Below are 20,659 nucleotides of genomic sequence, written 5' to 3' on the forward strand. Positions count from 1 at the left end.
CTTCGAATTAATCGCAGAATAATTTCTTTAAAATTTGAATTTTCATCATTCAGAATTTAATGTTACGTACGGTAAGTACAATTTAATTCATTGAAGCGTAGCGGTTTTTATTTTGTCTTTGATAAACTCATTCGTTTTTTAAGTCAATTTTTGAGCATTTAAAGATCAGTTAGCTTAAGAATAACACCGAGATCCGATTTCTTTAAGCCACTGCAAAGGACGACATCTTTCAGTGACGAAGCAACCGAGCTTGAGTGCACCGGGACTCCAAGGGTAGCTCTATCAGCGCAATAAACTTTGAGTCTCGTTGTCGATTATCATCCTTTATTTCATCCATTTATTAATTTCCATTAACTTGTGTATTTCCGTGCTTTTCTAGCAACCCAGCTTAGTAAGAAAATGGAACCACTTGTGAATTTCATGGAACATTGACGTAGATTATTTGCAAAGTTTCTTCTTAAAAATACGGAATACTAACTAGAAGTTCTTAAAAATATGGTGGAAAAGAGAGTCAAAGCGAATAAATATTTATTATAATTTTGAAAGTTGAATATTTTGAAAAAATTAACCCATTTTGCAGTAAAAAATTTCTCGTGTTCTTCTCGATTCAAGCCATCCAGCGTCGACGAAAATCTGTCTTTCCTGCTATCTAGGACGTGTTCCTGAGCACAATCCCAGATCGACCTCCCCTGCAACACTACCAGCGGCGAGAAGCAAGCAACAGCATCGTGCATCAGGTGGCCCAAATGAAGCCGGATGAACGATAATCAGAGGCGGCGATCCATCGTGGCCTGGGACTGCTATGTCCCAAACAAATACTAAGGAAACCAAGAGGCGGCCGTCAACTCGTCTGAACGAAACGCGCAGTCTCGCCGCATCTCCGACAATACTTTGCCGAGATACCTTTTTATGAATACCATTAAACGATAAAATCATGAGAATAATTTAGTAAAGTCAAGTGAACTGTAACAAATTGATTGTAAAGGCTTACTGAATTTACGTAGCTATGAATCGTAATTAAATTGTTTGTTCAGGAAACAGCTGACTTCAGTGACTTCATTACAACGTGAATAGGGCCAGCTTTCTATTTTCGATGAGACAGACGACGTGCTAGTTTTGATCAGCACGCTGAAGAGTTCGGTTGATCCATTTAGCTACCATTCGACTTCGAATTAACATTCATGTAAATTCTCTACGAATGAAGCTAAGAAAATTTATTTAATAGCTTTTGATGGAATATTTTGCTTCCTGCAATTTTAATTGTAATTTTATGGTGACAATCTAAGACACTTATTTCATTTAAAATTTAAATTTTCATAGCGATGGATTTATGCAGGCGAAATGAATGAAATCAGAATTTTATCAATCAGTGTTGAACTTTTTTATTCAAGCTTCGAGCTCGTAATTTTTCTCGATATATTAAGTGCAAGAAGTCAGGTTGTAATAAAGTCGTTGCACAGCATCAATATAATAAATGTTTAGCAATATATTCATTTTGAAAACATTATCTCGAAAGATGAAGGAAACAATGTTGGCTAAATGAATTTAGAAGCTCACTGAATTATTTTCCTTGCAAATTTATTTCCGTTTCAAATGGAATATCCGGAAAAAAATGCCAGCATCGGATTTAAATATTGCTCGTCAATAAATTAATTGTTCATTGCGTCATTCTTAACAATAAAAGTAATAAATTTTTTATCGAAACGGTTGATTTAGGAAGTTTATTATTCATGCATGCGAAGTATGTTTAAGTCTTGTCTTAATTAAACTTGTACTATTTAATTGAAATCAAGTGTGTTTCTGCCCAGATTATTGAAGGCAGTTATCTCGCGTGACTTGAGAGCTATAAACATTGCAGTGTAAGATAGGAGGCCATGTATATTCAGTTTCTTCTTTCCTGTTTATTTTTCATCTATAATATATATCTAAATACATATATATATTTATTTAGTTTGAATAAATTACGACTAATATCGTCATGAGTAAGTTATGAATATTGAGACTTTTGATGATTTGTTTCAGGTGTTTGCCTTCGGACAGTCAAGTAATTTAGAAGAGAATTATCACAAAACATTTGTGATGTTAAGGCACACATGGGCCTCTCTCTCAGTAATCTTGCTGGCCGTTTCCAGCAATTATTGCGAAAGTCTAGAAAATAAGTCTAATAAACTAGCCAATAGAAATACTAGAGACGATATCGCTGGGAGCCCTGTGTCTCCTACCAGCACCGGCATTCGTGATCTAGGTACGAAAAATCAAAATATCATTATTTTTTATAGCTTTAGTAACGCTGTTGAACATTTTCAAGAATTGTTAATTGAAGTCAGACAAATATTATAGCTAGCGGGAGTGAGAACTTCAATTTTAATAGTCAAATGAGAATTCTGAAATATCCAAGCCTGAATCGAAAATCAGTTGACACAATTATTATCGTATCATGCAAAAACTATTCATTGTTCAATCCATAAATGAATGAAGTTACAATAGCCTGGCAAAGCCTCCCATGCACTATCCATATATACATTGGAATAATTTCTATAGACGCCGTTTACAATACTCTTGGATAATAATGTAGCTAATACAATAACGATGACGTCTGCAACTTGGAAGCATGCATATCACTGTACGAAAAATCACCGTTAAATGGTCTCACCGCGTATTCAAGTGGCCGGCTGGCACGTAAAAAGAAACACCGCATGGCCGTTTTTATTAAAATTTAGCACACGGTATCACCGTTTTTCTAGTGGCCGGCTGGCACGTAAAAAGAAACACCGTATGGCCGTTTTTATTAAAATTTAACACACTGTTTCACCGGTTTTCTAGTGGCCGGCTGGCACAAGAAATGAAACACCGTATGGCCGTTTTTATTCAAATATAACACTATAATCCGCACAAAATCTGAAAAAAATAACGGAGAAACGGTTTATTTTCACTTGGCGGCCGGCTAGTAGGACCCCAGTGAAAACATTTTTTACGGTTTTTAAGTCACTTACGCCACTCCCAATAAGTCGCCACTCACAATAAGTCACGCTCAATAAGTCACTTACGCCACTCCCAATTAATTAAACTAGCAAGCCTTTAAAAGCAATCGGTTATTGTGAAAAATCTATTTACTTTTTAATACATAAAACACTACTCGAAAACAATCAATTTTTGCGAATGCCTTTGAATTTGAGTCGTAATAATGACGTCTCTCGTTTAGTTCAGTCTCCGGCGATTTGAGGCTTCCTTTGAAATGGGTATGGTCATTGCTGCTGGAACTTTTGCACTTGTTAAGTTTTATAGTCTTATTTCTTTAGCGAGTTTTCTTATCACGATAATATTGTCAAAAATTGAGAATTTATTTTTATTCTTTGCGCTTTGAGTTTGCTCATTGCAATTAATGCGTGTTACACGCAGACCATTTTCAGTACTATTATTACGTTTACGTGTAGCTCATTCGTTCTTTTAGGTAGTCGACAAACACGAAACTTGTCCATGCATGACAGGCGTCTCATTCGTTTGAAGAAACTCCACTAGGGCATGAATGAATTGGCTGGCATAGATGAGAAATTATTGGTTGTCAATATGACAATATATTTCAAATCCTCAGTTGTCATAAAATATTGGCCAGGCATAGTCAGATTTTCCTCGACCACATTAATAACACGACTGAAGTAAAAAGTCACATAGCTAAAATTTTAATTGGTATGTCTCCGAGACTGAACGGCCTGACGTAAATAGTGCTATAAATCCATGAGCAAAAAATTAAAGCCATTCAAAAACATAATAAACAGCGTGAAAAAGTTGTCCCCTCTCTGTTTAGGAACACGAATAAAAACAACGTTGAGTCCCGTTCACTGGGTTTTATTGCGCAAATAATGAGAAAGAAAATAATCGCATCAAATTAAAAAGGCTTATATATTTCAGGAAGTTTCGTCAAAAGGGATGCACCGCTCAATGGAATCATGAATTTGCTTAGTGTGCCGCGCATGATACTGAGCACGGTCGAATTCGTCAACCGGATCTCCGATGTGGTAAAGAGTTCAATATTCCCTGAATCAATGCACGTTTTGAAATGTAAGGGAAAACAGGTTTTGAAATGTAAGGGAAGACACGTTTTGAAATGTAAGGGATGAATAATTAAGGTCAATAAAAGTCATATTATTTTGAAGGCATAATTTTCGTCAAAGCTCATTATCATCAAACTTATAAATCACTCTTTTGCTCAGCCCTCAGAGTTTCAAAACTTTCCAACCGCACTCAGCTTTTAACTGCACTTTAACCCTGCTAGAGAGTGCTGGAATTTTTGTTCGAATTTTTGTACGAAACATCTTTCCAGCAATAATAATGTAAACTACGTCATATAAAAATACATCATATAAAAATGAAATACGTTATAAAATTTTAACCGAATGAATTCAAAGTTATATTTTCCAATCCCAATGCAGTTTTGCAAAACTTTATTATTCATCCACTGAAAACAGAACATCTGGTTTAAAAAAAAATATTATATATAAGCGTTTAACTAATCCGCATACATTTTCAATCCAATGCTTCAAACAACAGAGTAAATTTTGTATCATATAGTGATCATTTTCCTTCAATATTTCCAAACTACCAACACTTAAGCAGCTTCTAGGTGCAACAAGACACGATACTGAACACTATAGGTTGAGTTACAGTCTATAGTTTCTTTACAAAATTTGCTCTTCTTCAAGTAAATTTAATAAACTAATTAATGGAAGAGAGCAGATAATTTCAAATTTCAGGGGAGGATAGCATAAACCAAAAACCAAACGATTTGACATAAATTTTATTTGCCTTAAAATTACTATTTATGAGGATTTTAATCTACGAGTACATAATAACATCAGAGCAAATTCAAATATTCAAATTTGAGTTTGAATTCAGATTTCCGGCGGGTCGAGTCCCTTCGGCGACCTCGACTTCGTTTCGGACATCGATCGCGCGGCTTTGGCTTTACACCAGGAATTCACACGGCGCTTCGACCAGCTGGAAGCAAGGGTTAGAGTCTATTTATATAGAATAGAATAGAACAGAATAGAATAGAATAGAATAGAACAGAATAGAATAGAATAGAATAGAGTAGAATAGAAGTGTCGGCACTGAAGAAATAGGCCCATGGCCGGTTGCCGATTCTTGTACCTTTCGTGACTTGATTCCACAAGGAATCCGGCCTTTGGAACCCGATCTTTCCATAACTGACGATTGATTGAGATAGCTGCTGGACTTATTGCCTGGTCCGTAAGGTGCTAGGCATTTTAAGACTGAACATATGCTCCTGCATAGCTTCGTCCAGTCTGTTCTTGAAGATGTTCATACTCGGAGCGTCAACGATGCTATCAGGGTGGCTGTTCCACATGTCGGTGACTAAAAGCGATCATAAATGTTGTCGCATGGATGTATAGATGCATATAATTATTAGAAGGTGTCCGCTTTGGTTAGAAACAGATTGTGTTAGAAATCATGAAAAAATAAATAAAAAAGGCACGGAAAAACCAAGCATTAAGTTTTAATGTAAATCTGAGGCAAATTTTATTTGAACTCAACCATGAATATTATTTTGCCAGGTTGATTCTGTTTTATTTTTTTTTTGCACATATAATGGGAGATTTGATTTCCAGATAATTCCATCAAAACGATTGTCCAGATAATTTCAAAAGAACGATTGTCCAGATAATTTCAGTAGAATGAATTTAATGATAATTCTAACAGAATGATTGTCTTGATAATTCCTACGGAATAATTGCCCAGATAATATCAATAGAATGATTTTCCAGGTAATTCCAACAGAATGATATTCCTGATGATTTCAATAGATAGTTTCAACAGAATGATAGCAGAGATAATTCCAATTAAATTATTGTCTAGAGATAATTTCAATAGAATGATAGTCCAGATGATATCAATAGTATGCTTGTCAGGATATTTTAAGCAAAATAATTACCCAGATAACTTCAACAGAATGCTTTCCTATAGTTAACTTCAATAGAAATATTGTCTAGAGGATTTCACTTGAATGATTGCAAAGATAATTCAAATAGAATGATTGTCCCGACGATTTCAATTGCAAGATTTCCAAGATAATTTTTATCGAATGATTGCTCAGATAGTTTCAAAAGAATGATTATTCATAAAAGTGCCAAATGATTATTGTTCATATAACTTAAAATAGATTCTCTGCACATAAATTGACCTCGCTTATATGTATAGTTGTAACGTTTGATTTATTTTATCTAACTATATACGTGTATTCTGGCTCCAGAAGTATTGAATAATTTTTATTTTAATAATTTTTGTCTCCAGAAATATTTCTTCGTTTTTAAATTATTCATGAAATATATTTACTTACGTGCTAAGCTTCGCATTTCAGGTGCAGGGTATACAGGATACGGTTGAGGAGCTACGCAGAGGTATACCCATTCTGCTGCGCAGCTCGCAAGAAGCCTTAACTCTCAGGAGCTACACGCGCAAAATCAACTCTTACTACATGCGTTTCGCACTGTTAAGAGAACACGTCGATGAGGTTCAATCAGATTATATTGCATTGAATCTTTTATTATTTTAATCATGTGCCACCCTATTTTAAGGAGAAATTTATCACATTTGCTCAGGCGTCATTTCTTTCCGTTTGAAGGTACCTATTAACAAAATTAGACATTTCGTTTTTGTGCATTACGCTAAACTATGAACGATGAGAAATTTAAAACCAGCAGGTTCAGAACTACACTTGGCTTGACTTCGCCAAAAATGCGGTTGCGTTCGATGACAACTCCATCTTGAACACACTCATCAACATTCATGGCATGGTCGCTCCCGGTTACCCATTTTCGGTAAGGTTATCATTAAGCACCTAAATTTTTTGTGATTGTGATTAGAAATGGGTTTTTCTTATCGCCTAATATTTTTATGATGAACAATCGGATTAATTTATCTTTCGGTTTTACGTTACGTTATGGTTCCAGATATTTATTATTTATCGTTTGTCAGGTTGGTTGCCGAGTGGCAATTACTTTAACCGTGCGTATAAGTAGGTTCTCGACCGGCCTTGATGAAGTTGTCAACATCACGGAGGGAAACAACTTCATCAAGGGAACACGGAGGGAAAAATGTCAACACATGAGGAAATTAAACATTTCCTATATTATAGACAAAACTATCCTATTACAGGGCTGGGTCACATTCGCTTCTGGCTACCCACTTTCTGTAATATTATCATTAAGGACCTAAATTTTTGTGATTGTGCTGCTGTGGTAAATAGAATAACATTCGTGTGCTCTTCACATAAAACATCATTATACCAAGTTTTAACAGAAAAAATCACTAGCTTTCGATCGCAAGACTCGGACACACACTGGTGCAAATTCAAGGTCTCGAGTCTACTTAATATTTAAGTTGTTGAGTTTAAATAAGGGTTTTGATGTTGCGTTAAACTTCTAACGTCAATGCCAATCAAGTTCTCATAGAAATAATGTCGCTGGCCATCAATACTAACAATCTGTTTTTTTAACAATCTGAACCGGAACATTCGAAACAGCTTCTTATTACTTATGTGGTAATTTTAGTTCTGAACAGCATTATACGGTTTTTACTGAGGAAAGGTGAATTATGTAGAGTTACCGCTGAGTGTCGACCCATGTTTTATTGACATTACGTTGCTCGATTTCTGTTATTGCCATGTTTGCAAAGCCAGATAAGCTCTGGATATAAGCCANCGCACAGAGGAGGTCCTCCACAAGTCTGCGGATGAACTTTCTGCGAAGACGGGACGTTTTAAAAGGAAGATTGTCAAGAAGCCTCAGGTTTACAGGAATCTTGAAATCATTTTCAATGTAAGGATTTCCATTTAGAGCTATTATTCATTTGGCTTAATTGATGGTTGATTTGTGCAAAAATATTTTGCAGAAAATAGCTAATATATAAGTTAGTATCCACGACTAACAAGTACTCGGATAGACTGAAGTCAAATGCTGGAATATGCAACTGTTCAAACTGATGGATTTAGAAGGGTTTTCATCAGATATACCATCTGATATCTGAAGGGTTACCATTAGAAAAATACCATCAGATATATATAGACGCGGTGTGCAAAAATTTTACCTTGTCTAAAAGAATAGAAACATTGCAGATCAGAGAAAATTAGAAAATCATTTGATAATATGAAATTTTAATTTGATTGAAAGAGACTATTTACATCAATGCCAAAAAACTTTGACTGGTCGAACAACAAACTTCATGCGTGAGTAGAAAATTTATTCTAGAATATTTTCTAAGTAGAATTGTCATTGAAGCATTGAATCGTTATTTTTTCAGCGGGGTTTTGTGAAGAACAAATGGGGTGGACGATTCGTTGAACAAAACAACGAAAATTTTTCCGTTAAAAAACATTCAGTAAGATCAAGTCGTATCAGAAGAGAAAACGTACTAGGCACCCTAGACGTTCTGGAACAAGCTGCCAAGGTGAGACAATAGCCGCTAAAAGACAGATATTTCATAAATTTGAATATGTTCATTCTTATATGGCTTCACATTGAAGTCCTTGATTCTCAAAAACGCCGTTCAAATAACTCGTCATGACATAATTTTTTATAAACGTAATGGTTAAAGGATTACTTAAGTTATACCTAACGAGCTGCAAAATCAATTGCCCTAGAATTTAACATGTTTGAAACGTTGGCCTCATTTGGCCATTTTCAGTAAAATGCTTTGTCTCGTAATAATTTTTTAAATTAATTCAGATCCCGATTATCTCGAGTGAGAGAAGAATGTTGCCACTTCAAATAGTTTTCCATACAAAGTAAGCGTCGTTCCTCACAGCCTGAAGTGCAACGATTCTGATGTCCATTATACAACAAACCCGATCCTCTTGATTTTCAGTACTACTCGTGCTTCTTGGATCAAAGCAGCCAACAAATGCTTTTCAAATTGTTCTCCCACGTGACCCTCACCCATGCAAGAGGTTTGGTCATGATCGTTTCAGCCTACGAGATCCTGGCCAAGTCTGGATTAGGTTCGGACATCAGAATTTAAGTTGACTTTAATTTCGATAATTCTGCAAGATCTTTATCCAGGAAATCAAGATATATGAAAAAAATTCTTATTAAAAACCAGAGTACTATGGCAAAATTTGTATAAAATACCATGATAAAAAATGCAGGGAGCACATAAAAAAATAAATATTAGCATCGCTTTTCAAGCAAACGGAAAGACAGGGCAACAGCAAACAGATAAATTTATAAAAAATAAAGATTAGATAGATAAAATTCAATAAACTTCTGGCTATATACGACACTTCCAGCTGCAGCTACGACTGCCGTAGAAAAAGAACAATTGGCAAAAAGTTATGCCAATCATAAAATTCTAAATTATTTGTAATTTAACATTTGTTTTAAAATTTCAGGAAGGTTCGAAACAGAAATGGCAGCAGCACGGAAGCTCTATGACCACTTTATCTATAGCCTCACCAAGACAGCTCTGAAGTGCACATCTCGTGCCTCGAACTCCTTCTCTCGATGTGATCCAGTAAACCACAAGCTCGGGGAGACATACGAAATGTTCACTGAACTTCTTCAGGTTAATCAGCATGCATTTATGAAAGCTTTATATTCATTTATGAAAACAAAATATAAATTAAAAATTAGATCAGTACTCACTGCAGTGAGTGACAGAGCGCATTTTCTCGTCAGTCCGTGAAGTCACGGACAGACAGACGGACGGACGGACATGACGAGCACAATAGCGCCTTTTTAGCGCATTTTCTCATTTATGGAAAAAAGCAAAAAAAATCGACATGAACGTAGAATATGGATATCAGGAATTTGCTGCATATTCAAATTAAATTAAAACCGAAGGTGGAAACATCAGTAGTTCATAAAGCAATTCATAACTAGACGGAATAATAGGTACATCGATCATGTAACTAGATCTACTAGATGTTTTTAGAGCAATAAGACATTACCGCATATATATTATCGAGTTCGTGTTCGATTTGTATTGGTCATATTCACAATGCAAAATTTAATTGAAAGTAGTGTGACATGTTACCAATACAAATAAATATTTATTTATAAGTGAATCTTAATGAACTCGAGGACATCAGAACATGGAGCTGACATTCTCATAATTCTATACATGCACGACAATTTAAAAGTTTTTCTCATATATTTTACTGTTATTCATACCAAATGAAAAGCAATTGGCTGGAATTTTCATACTACAGCATTGAATCGTTCGCCATTGAAGGCGATGCGCTTATCTGAAGTTCATATACTTGATACAGCTTGATTACATTGAAAAGAATATCTAGTTATACTGACAGCCGTAATACTCAACGGTCCACAACCAATTTTTACTCAACCGTCCCCAACCGCGCTGACTTCGATTTTCATTGAATAGCAGCACATTTCTCCACATTCATAATGACCCTATCGTTATCTATCATTAACTCAATCTGGATTTGCTGTGATTATTTGTATAAAGTCAAAAGTATCTAATGTCTTCGTTATAAAAATAGCTCAGGTAATGTACCGGCTCTGAGCACTGCCGAGGAGCACTCCTGTCTCTGCATGGTCGCTTAACAAATTTTTGACTCACGCGCTGCCGTGAAATGATACTGATTGGCGGAAAATTTTATGCGCGAAACTCTAGCAGTGAACGAGAATCTGGCATGTTAAAAGAACAATCTGATAGCAAAAGTTAAACTGCAATCCAATAAATTATACTTTGAGCGAGATAAGAATTAAGAATGATTGTAACTGAAAAGAATAACTGAAAGAAAATAATTTTATTTATTTGTATGATTCAGAATTCAATGCCCTTTATTTAATTGTGAGAATCTTTATGCCAGGGCCACTTGGAGCTTGAGAGTGACATGAACGAACGGATGTCATGTTCGCAAAATTGCGCGCACTATACGACTGCTGAAGCTATGCACTGCTTCTCGCCAACACAACAGATCTGTGGGACCCAGAAAAGATGTCACGGCACCCTGCGTGACTGTCAGTAAGTGAATGCCAATTTCTCGTCGAACAGCATATAAAATTCATGACCATCAGTTATGACCATCATGTTATAAATTCATGACCATCAGTTATGACCATCATGTTATAAATTCATGACCATCAGTTATAAATTCATCATTGATCAAATAATTATAAGTTTGAGATCTTCGTTGCGGTCGGCAACTGATTTTAAATCTCAAATGTACCAAGAATTTAACAGCAAAGAAAAACCTAGGCAGAAACTTTACTATATTCACTATTGAAAACGTTTCAGAGACTAGCTCCATCAATTGGAAATGCAGTAATATGGATATAAATCAACGATGAATAAAATTATTCGTCAGACATTTCCTTGGAATTTCCTTTTGAATGCAACTAATACAACTTATTAACAGCTAATATTTAGCATTAGTTGGTGGTACTCTGCAAGTACCATGGTGGTATCCCGCCACAGTACATGACTATTAAGGGGTCCTTGATTAAACAAATTTCGTAATTATATCAACTGATTAATAAAACGATCGCATTTATAAGCTTGCTTTGATGAATGATATGCTTTTTTTGCATGTGAAGTGAATTGATACCGAAAAGAAGCCCGCATTTATACGGAGATGTACCACTGGATTCTTAATTGTACAGACGTTGCATGGGCGTGCTATAGCGTCCAGCTAGGAGGCGTCTATAATGCGCAAGCTATAACGTCCAGCTAGGAGGCGTCTATATTGCGCGTGCTATAGCGTCCAGCTAGGAGGCGTCTATAATGCGCGTGCTATAGCGTCCAGCTAGGAGGCGTCTATAATGCGCGTGCTATAGCGTCCAGCTAGGAGGCGTCTGTAATGCGCGTGCTATAGCGTCNTATAGCGTCCGTCCAGCTAGGAGGCGTCTATAATACGCGAGCTATATATTGTCCAGCTAGGAGGCGTCTTCCCGGGGCCTTATATGCTTTGGGCCTGAAGTGCAGCTCCTTAGCAGCTTGCAGGCTCGCTAAACTTGGCCAAGCCCACACTTGTCATACTATCAGGAGACTATAAAGTCGTTGAAAGTCGGCAAGGTGATTCTGAATAGTCGCTAGTTTTTAATTGGGCGTTTGAGCAGATCAACTTTAATTATGCCGAGTGTAACGAGTCATGCGGAGAATCATGGGTGATACTTGCTATTCTTAATAAAAATTATAGTGACATAAATGATATGAACTGCTGTACAAAACTGCAGCTTGTCCTGCCCAAAATTTCAGCTATCATAGAAGCTGTTTCAAAATCATTGTACAATCTAAATTATATATAAGTTAAGAAGCACCAGATAATGTTGGGGGAAACATATTAGCAATTGATGATCATTACCTCGCTGCAACGAACAAATTAATTATAAAAAATTAAGTATGAAATTTTTTCAGATACTTATTTGCATAATACTAAATCTGTTGGTCTTTCCTTGCTGGAAATTCAATGCCAACTTCCGAGAAAATGTTCCAATCGGATTCATGTACGATGTACCTGACTTTGATGCCGAATGAAATGTTAGTAAACCCTGCGGAAAAGCAAACTGCATTCAACACTCTTCTGAAAACCAACGCCAAAATCTTTATAAAACACAGTGAGCAGATTGAGATTTCACACTATAGAGGTAAAATATTTTTTGTAATTAGATTATTAAAGGATGTATATGTGGGAATATAATTTTTCATATATGTCTATGCTATAGCGTCCAGCTAGGAGGCGTCTATAATGCGCGTGCTATAGCGTCCAGCTAGGAGGCGTCTTCCCGGGGCCTTATGCTATGGGCCCGAAGTGCAGCTCTTTAGCAGCTTGCAGGCTCGCTAGACTTGGCCAAGCCCACACTTGTCATACTATCAGGGGACTATTAAGTCGTTGAAAGTCGGCAAGGTGATTCTGACTAGTCGCGCTTGACCTGCCGAAAATTTCAGCTATAATTAAAGCAGCTTCGAAATCATTGTACAATCTAAGTAGTTATATATAAATTAAGAAGCACCGGATAATGTTGGGGACACATATTAGCAATTGATGATTATTCCCTCGCTGCAACAAAAAATTAATAATTCCAAAATAAAGTATGAAATTTGTTTTCAGATACTAATTTGCATAATAATAAATCTGTTGGTCCGCTCTCGCTGAAAATTCAAAGAAAACTTCCGCGGAAAAATTCCAATCTTATTCATGTTCCTGTCTTTGATGCCGAACACAATGTTCGTAAACACTGCGGAAAAGCAAACTGCATTCAACACTCTTCTGAAAACCAACGCCAAAATCTTTATAAAACACAGTGGGCAGATTGAGATTTCACACTATAGAGGTAAAATATTTTTTGTAATTAGATTATTAAAGGATGTATATGTGGGAATATAATTTTTCATATATGTCTTTTATTAATAGATTGTTTTCAGTGCGAGAGTATATGTTCATGTCTAGTTATACCAAATCTAAGTAACAAATTGTCCGTAAGAAATGTAGGCGTGAACTTCTGGTATCAATTTTTAGCGCATTTTCTCATTTATGGAAAAAAGCGCTATTGTGCTCGTCATGTCCGTCCGTCCATCTTTCTGTCCGTGACTTCACGTTTTCGTCGACGAGAAAATGCGCTCTCTGTCACTCACTGCAGTGAGTACTGAGTTATATTTTTTTCCATAATGAGAAAATGCGCTAAAAATGCCTTCAATAAAAAAATCGACATGAACGTAGAATATGGATACCAGGAATTTGCTGCATATTCAAATTAAATTAAAACCGAAGATGGAAACATNTCCACATCGTCGTTATGACTGGATCCGGTATGGCAATGGTGAGAGTCTTGTATTATTTATCGTTAATTGTTTAACAGAATCTCTGCAAGCATTTACTTTCTAAACGAGTTTTCAGAATTCATATTTCCCCTAAAAATTTGATTGGATTTCGGTTCTTTTATAAAAACAATTCTTTTTCAAAAACTTGGTCTATATAATGTCAAGTTTCTATCCAACATCTTACTTTATTTTCGTTTTACCAATATTTACACGGCACAAGATTTTTTAATATTCGAATTTGAAAATTTTGGGACAAAAGTTTCACCATAATTGTTTTTTGTTTTGCGAAAAACTAATGTTGTGCACTCACGACCGAAGTTAGTGTTTCAATTGTTGCTGAACTCGTATTGTTGCTGAATTTTTTCAGTGCTGTTTTATCATTGTTCTTTGTTCTTGTCATTTTTTTATTTATGTCACTGATTTAGCTACTCCAAAACAATTTTTTCCCGTTGTTTTATTAGTTTTTTAACACAATCGCCTCCAATGTCGATGAATTTGCAGTCTGTAATCGACAAATGCAGACTCGCATTTTCTACTGAGTAAATTTATATACAATGTGTTAATTATTCCTGTAACTTAAGTCTGTAAACAATTTTTTATCAATCATGCATGTTCATAGCAAGCGTTATATATTCGACACTTCCATGCGACCTCTATAGCTCTCAAAACTTCATTTACCAACAGTGATTTTTCGTCAGTAACAAGTAGTTTGGGAATCACGGCTTGCGACGGTCACGGCTTCAGCGAAATCATGCTTCATCCTTCAGTAACCCGTAATTTGGTTGGTAAAAGCGACTGTCGGTCTATGTAAGTTGAAAAGTAAAGCTTATTGCTTGCTATGCTACCATCGTCGACTTGTTCGATCTTTAATTGTATGAAACACGACCCTGATGTTAACTAAGTTTGTTTTTCTGCTTTCCTGCATTCTATTCTTTTGGTTTAACGTATTTTCATGTTGAATATTTTACCGAAATATTACCTTAACAAATTTAAGTCGAAATCTTATAAAAGAGTATTCTTTGATTTCGAAACTTTCGTAACAATTAATCACCGGGGCTATGGGATTTTCTCATCTTAGATTGTCAACATCATCATCATCTTCATGCAGTATGTTTTAGTGTCTTTAAATTAAATGCTTTATTCGTTCTTTAAATGCTTATTCGTGCAATGTTACTCATGTTCACACTGCGATGCATTTTTTATATTGCATTATTGCCTCAGGTGTGTTACACGGATCGCATGGCGCTTGCGAGAACGAAAAGACTGCGAATGGATGGTATGAGTTCCTTACTTTCTATTTCTGCACGTACTGCGTATGTCTTTGTGACGACCCTTCATCAGAGACAACAGACCGCTTCATCAGTCTTATTCCTATCGAGACTGACGTCCGCAATGGCATGGTAAATACTCTCCTTTGATTCATTTTTGGATTTATTTACTTTCAATTATTTTTTCAATCCAATCGAAGTCTTTGATTTTATTAAAATTTTGTAAGAAAATACTCGTTACAGCAATAATATATTTAATTGAAGATACCATAAAATGAGTGCGTATAAAAACCACGAGGTGAATCAATTGATAATTTTCCACTTCATTTTTACACACTGTCAAACAACACTAAGATTTATCTCATGCCGCAATGAAATCGGTGATGAATTACGTCTCATTCATCTAAATAATTTCACTTGCACGCATAATAGATCCAGTTTTTTAGATGTTTCCGCGCGGATTGCATTATAGAATAGAAAAGAAGTGTCGGCACTGAAGAAATAGGCCCATAACCTGTTGCCGATTCTTGAATTTTTCGTGGCTTGATTCACAAGGGATCCAGCCTTTGGAACCCGATCTTTCCATAACTGACGATTAATTGAGATAGCTGCTGGACTTATTGCCTGGTCTGTAAGGTGCTAAGCATTTCAAGACTGAACCATGATTGAGAAATGTACAGGACACCGAGTCTATGAACTGTTGATTTACTTTTTCTAGGTGCTGACGGGAGTGAAGTTCACCAAGCACCAGCGTATGATTATGATGCAAGTGGAGCAAGGGAGAGCCTTGCCTCAGGGACAAGTGGAGCCTTCGTCTCGCCAGTGGATACCATTGCCCGACGAGACCCTGTAGATATAACTCATTACTATGTTCATAATAATCGTCATGAGATTATATTCTTAACTTCTTCAGTCAATATTATAAAATGTACGCACTTATAAAATCTTAAATGTTGTTCAGACGCAATCAATATTCTTGTCTTGTGAGAATTTTTAATGGTGCCCGTTTCTTTGGTTGTGTAAGTCGACTTTTTCGAAGTAGTTAACTGCTCATTATCAATATTTAGAATTAACATGGCATTTTAAATCACTCGAGAAATTTTGTCTTAAACCGTCAAGACCTTTATGTACCACGAGAGGTTTAGAGATAAATGTAAAACAATGTTACGTATGATAAATCTATTTTCTTTTTAAAAAGCAAAAATGTGAAAGTTAATTTGTCGCTTTTTCCCCAGGAGTGAAAATTTGATGCTGAACATTGTGACAATAGATTAAGTTTGAAAAAATTTCGGTCGTAATCATTTGTTCGATTTTGTTCTTCACGCTAATAAATCATGCAATCTAATAGATAAATGTGTTTTTTATAATCTGTTTAGATTTACGTCCAACAAAATTCTCTCACAATTTTGTTCAATGAAGTTCCAACTTGAAAACGGATGTACTGGTGCAATCACAACCTATATTAAAGAAATAATTTATTAACAATATCACTGCGAATTGTTTACAGAAACTCGGAATGAAACCCTACTCAATTAATTATCTGCCAATAATTATAGGAGATTTTTGGTGGAGGGCATTCACTACCACACCTTGACGTACGAGGCTCGAACCATGGACCTGGATGACTTGACTGCACCTGCCGACCACGTCATCACCGGCACGCGCTTTCATGTTGTGGATTCTTCTCTTAAACTTCAGGTGAGCCTAGACACGATATTTATACGATTTATTTGTCGAATAGAAAATTAAAATACATTTTTTGAGGTTGTCATTTATCAATAATATGTCTGCATCTCATAAAATGACAATTGGGAAGTCTCTAGCGACATGTATAAACATACAAGTTTTAGAGGGGTAATTGTCCCTGTATAGTTGATTTATTGAAGTATTCTTCAACAATATAAATGACATTGAAATAAGATAAATATCTAAATGACATGATTCACTTGTTAGAAAGAAAATATAAAATTATCGGGACATAATATGGAAGAAAGTTTGAGCAAGCGCGACGTTCACGTGCCTACAAAGTTGTGTGAACTTATGCTCGATACTGTTTAGCTTTTGTTTGTTTATTTTTGCATTAAATGGGGTTCACTCACCAAAGTGGGGTTCACAAATAAGGTTCGCACACAAAAACACCGGGCTTTTCGTGTTGGTCCACCTTCCATGTTATGTCTAGTGAATTAGAATTTTTTACCAATGCCTGTCCGCTAAATAGGTTTTCGTCTCACCAAGCGTGTACACAAATTTAGGCATTTTTTTCGATAGATATATTGATGTTTTCCCCCAGTGGGCTAACAGGAACATTGTTTATTGTTCATTTCCATACTTTGACAATGCATCTGAGACTACATATGTATGTCAAAAGCGTTGGAGGCACTATTCGGGAAATATCTTCCGAATGTCAATCTTCTTGCATTGTTGGAGAATAATTTTAAATTTAGCTCTTTGCTCGGGTATAAAGATACACTTCCTGTACTTATGCCTAAGTCTTCACTTAGAATACATTTGGGCGCAAAGCGCATGAAAATAAGTCGGTTATGATGTGACTCAACTTTGATTTTAGACTGGCTTAGCATAGAGGGAGGAGTTATCGAACAGGAAATCTACTTCCACATCCACCTCCTCCAGCAGTGCGAATTCATACCGAGCATCCCAATGTCCCGGTACTCGATAGTGACTTTAGAGTTTTGGCTTCCACAAACGGTGTTTCTGACTTAAGAGTTATACAATACTAGAATATTTTCAAAAAGAAGCCTAGTTTTAATACCACGTTCAGTTTTAATCCTCTTCATGTTGTAAATAGATAGTCCCGTCTGCTTGATTCAAAGTCGAGTTTATTTTTAGTCATCAAATTAGGTTACAACATCTGCGATGTGAATTTAGGTTTACTCATTGATTGCACTTATATTCTAGAATCATCGCACTGATGAAGCTGGACTCCGTAACAATTTGTTGTAAAAGGCTATGGGAATTCCTGTACCTTTCTCTTTGTCTCTAAATTCTTTGTTTTATAGATTCTGAATTTTTCACTAAACATATAAATAATATGATGCACATTCAGATCCGAGTGACTCCAATCAACTTCATGGATGGTTCGTTGAGGCCCGAAGATAGCTTCTGGGCTAACAGCCACTCTGAAGAAACTACTCGCAAGAAGCTTATTCTTCACAAGCCAGATGACCCAACCAAGCTACAAATTCCCTCCCGTGTTGTCAGTCACGGTGGCAATTATGTCGAGTTTCAGGCAACAGATTTGGAATCTGACGTGTCTCAAATGACGGTGCCGTATTTTGACACACAGCCCGTGAGCACCTCACCCCCTACCTGGATCTCCGGAGTGAGTTTATACTACAGAGGCAGAGATCTCAGCGGAGGGTTCATTGGTCTTCAGATTCAAACCTATAACGTCTCCAAGGTTCTCGAGGAGGCTATCGGTAAAGTACTCGATTCTTGATCACACCGGCACGTTTGATGTCACTCGTAATCGTCCATTAACGCAAGGCTATTGCTCCGTGATTCAAAAAGAAAAAATGCGCAAATTATTTCTCATTTAGTTCCGCCTTGCTCATATTATTTCTCATTTATTTCAATGTTGCCTGTTCAGTGTTGATTTTCTGGCTCATTATCCTCTCTATTGATGCATATATCTGATAGTTGAATTTCCTATATGCTAGTACTTTTCAAGTCCTAAACTGTATATGACTAGAGAGCAAATATTGTTTGCGCGTTCATTACGGGCGTGTTCATAACGGCCTAAGAAGTTAAGTGCTCAAAGCCATAGCGCCGGATGTCCACAGCCACAAAATAAGCTTGCCAAAGGTAAACATGGCCATACTGCATTTGGCCAAACATCATCTGGCCTAACCTATACGAGCTGCAACCTTTCTCCACCCAAAACAAACCTGAGCGGACCTAACCTAAACTCATTGGCTGCAAGAAGTTAGAAAGGTGGTGCAAGTGTGCTGGTAGAGTTAGTCATTGGCTGCAAGAAGGTTGTGAGCCGGGACAGCGTGAATAGGTTAGGCCAGAAGAGGTTAGGCCAGAAGAGGTTAGGCCGGAGTACCTAGGTACAGCCGAATGGGGAACTGCCTGCTTATGAGCGAGCATGCTTAAGCAGGGGCTGATGACCTACGGCGCTATTATCTTTCGGCAGTGTGTCGCTTGTCTAGATTACGGAGTTCAAGCGTAGTCTGCGGCTTCTAGTTCTAAGGCTGAGTAAAGTTAACGCATGCTGAAGCTAGGCGTTGGCTCCTGGGCTTATTTAAGAGTAAAATTTGTGGCCTACGGCTGCGCCCCCTTAATACCGAACTCGATTTTCGTCGTCAAATGTTTCTATACACTGTTCGAGAAAACGGTCCCACCGGCGTTCTATAGTGGCCGGCCGCCACGTGAAAATAAACCGTATATCCGTTCTTTTCAGAAGCTGTACTGGTTTTTAGTATTAAATTTGAACAAGAACGGCCATACGGTATTTCCTTTCACGTGGCGGCCGGCCACTAGAACGCCGGTGAGACCGTTTAACGGTGATTTTTCTTACTGTGTAACAAGCTTATTGATCGACGATTCCTTCTCCTTTCATACATAGTTAAACGCTAGAATTCTTTGGTATTTTTAGTATAATCTTATCATTCATGATGCTCCTCCAATCTTCGTACGATTCAATACATAAAGATCCTAAGCTGATGTTTTCAGCACACAGATTGTTCACGTAAAAATTGTGGGTCCAATTTCTCCGCGGAAAGGAGGAAGTTACCACGAATCTGAATCTGATACTGTTAAGATACGAAAATGTGTTTTTATTTTCATGATTATACCTATATCCATTCTACTTGCCTATAAGCTTTGCAGCTCATGCTTTTGCAGCGTTCTGGTTTCTTTAGATTTAAGTAACTACGGCTCTTTACATGCATTGTTCGTCGACATNCATTAGTTTGGGAGATATTACTTGATAATTGAATTTGTAGATTGGCCGTGAGACCGGCCACGAGTCCGGCCGTAAATTTGCCCAAGACGTACTAGGTTTCTAGTGCTCAAACAGTTGAAATAGCTTAAAAACATATTGGTTCACTAAATGGGGTTCTATTTGTAAAAGACACATTTGTGTTTAAACTTTATCTTCTAAAATTGCAGCGTACTAAATTTCAAGAAAGAGGCATATGTTTTTATATATGTCTGTGGGGGGCGATAGAAATTCACTAGAGAGCCAAAGGGGGCGCCAGCCTGAAAAAGTTTGGGAACCACTGCACTACACGACCGTTTGGCCGGCATGCCGGTCGCCTTCTAGATGGGGGTTGTCGACTTGAAAGAGTACGGCCGGAATAAAATTACCCTTTCCACTTTTTTGGATCAGAACGATGCCTTATTGGGTACCTCAAATATAAGAGGAAGAATTCCTCTTCACTTTATTGTAAGGACAACATGTGCGTAGAAGCGCCGACTCCTGGGGAGGCCCAATACGGATGGGAGTCTTTCCCTTTAATTTTTTGGGGAGAATAGACTCACTTTACGAACAAAATACTATACAAACCACGTTTCTTTCTACATGAATTTAGTTCGTGCGGCGAGGTTTCACTGTACATTTCGAAAGA

At 36.8% G+C, this 20,659-nt stretch overlaps 3 protein-coding genes across 3 annotated transcripts; all 3 read left to right on the forward strand.

The window, feature by feature from the left end:
• Window positions 1–2,027: 2,027 nt before the first annotated feature.
• On the forward strand, window positions 2,028–6,860 carry LOC125177542. The gene is made up of 5 exons (XM_018154046.2): window positions 2,028–2,245; window positions 3,910–4,016; window positions 4,894–5,007; window positions 6,377–6,529; window positions 6,720–6,860. Exons 1-5 carry the CDS (start codon window positions 2,080–2,082, stop codon window positions 6,858–6,860), a joined length of 681 nt encoding a protein of 226 aa, XP_018009535.2. The 5' UTR covers window positions 2,028–2,079.
• Window positions 6,861–7,724: 864 nt separating this feature from the next.
• LOC108667065 lies at window positions 7,725–11,008 on the forward strand. Its single transcript, XM_047883120.1, has 5 exons — window positions 7,725–7,835; window positions 8,317–8,463; window positions 8,881–9,013; window positions 9,404–9,576; window positions 10,850–11,008. The coding sequence occupies exons 3-5, from the start codon at window positions 8,917–8,919 to the stop codon at window positions 11,006–11,008; spliced, it is 429 nt and encodes a 142-aa protein (XP_047739076.1). The 5' UTR covers window positions 7,725–7,835; window positions 8,317–8,463; window positions 8,881–8,916.
• Window positions 11,009–13,750: 2,742 nt separating this feature from the next.
• Window positions 13,751–18,880, forward strand: LOC108667066. The gene is made up of 5 exons (XM_018154047.1): window positions 13,751–13,799; window positions 15,022–15,200; window positions 15,787–15,917; window positions 16,625–16,766; window positions 18,133–18,880. Exons 1-5 carry the CDS (start codon window positions 13,751–13,753, stop codon window positions 18,523–18,525), a joined length of 894 nt encoding a protein of 297 aa, XP_018009536.1. The 3' UTR covers window positions 18,526–18,880.
• The last annotated feature ends 1,779 nt before the right edge of the window (window positions 18,881–20,659 follow it).

Source organism: Hyalella azteca, unplaced genomic scaffold (genome assembly GCF_000764305.2).
Source record: "Hyalella azteca isolate HAZT.00-mixed unplaced genomic scaffold, Hazt_2.0.2 contig12034, whole genome shotgun sequence".
Taxonomy (NCBI): domain Eukaryota; kingdom Metazoa; phylum Arthropoda; class Malacostraca; order Amphipoda; family Hyalellidae; genus Hyalella; species Hyalella azteca.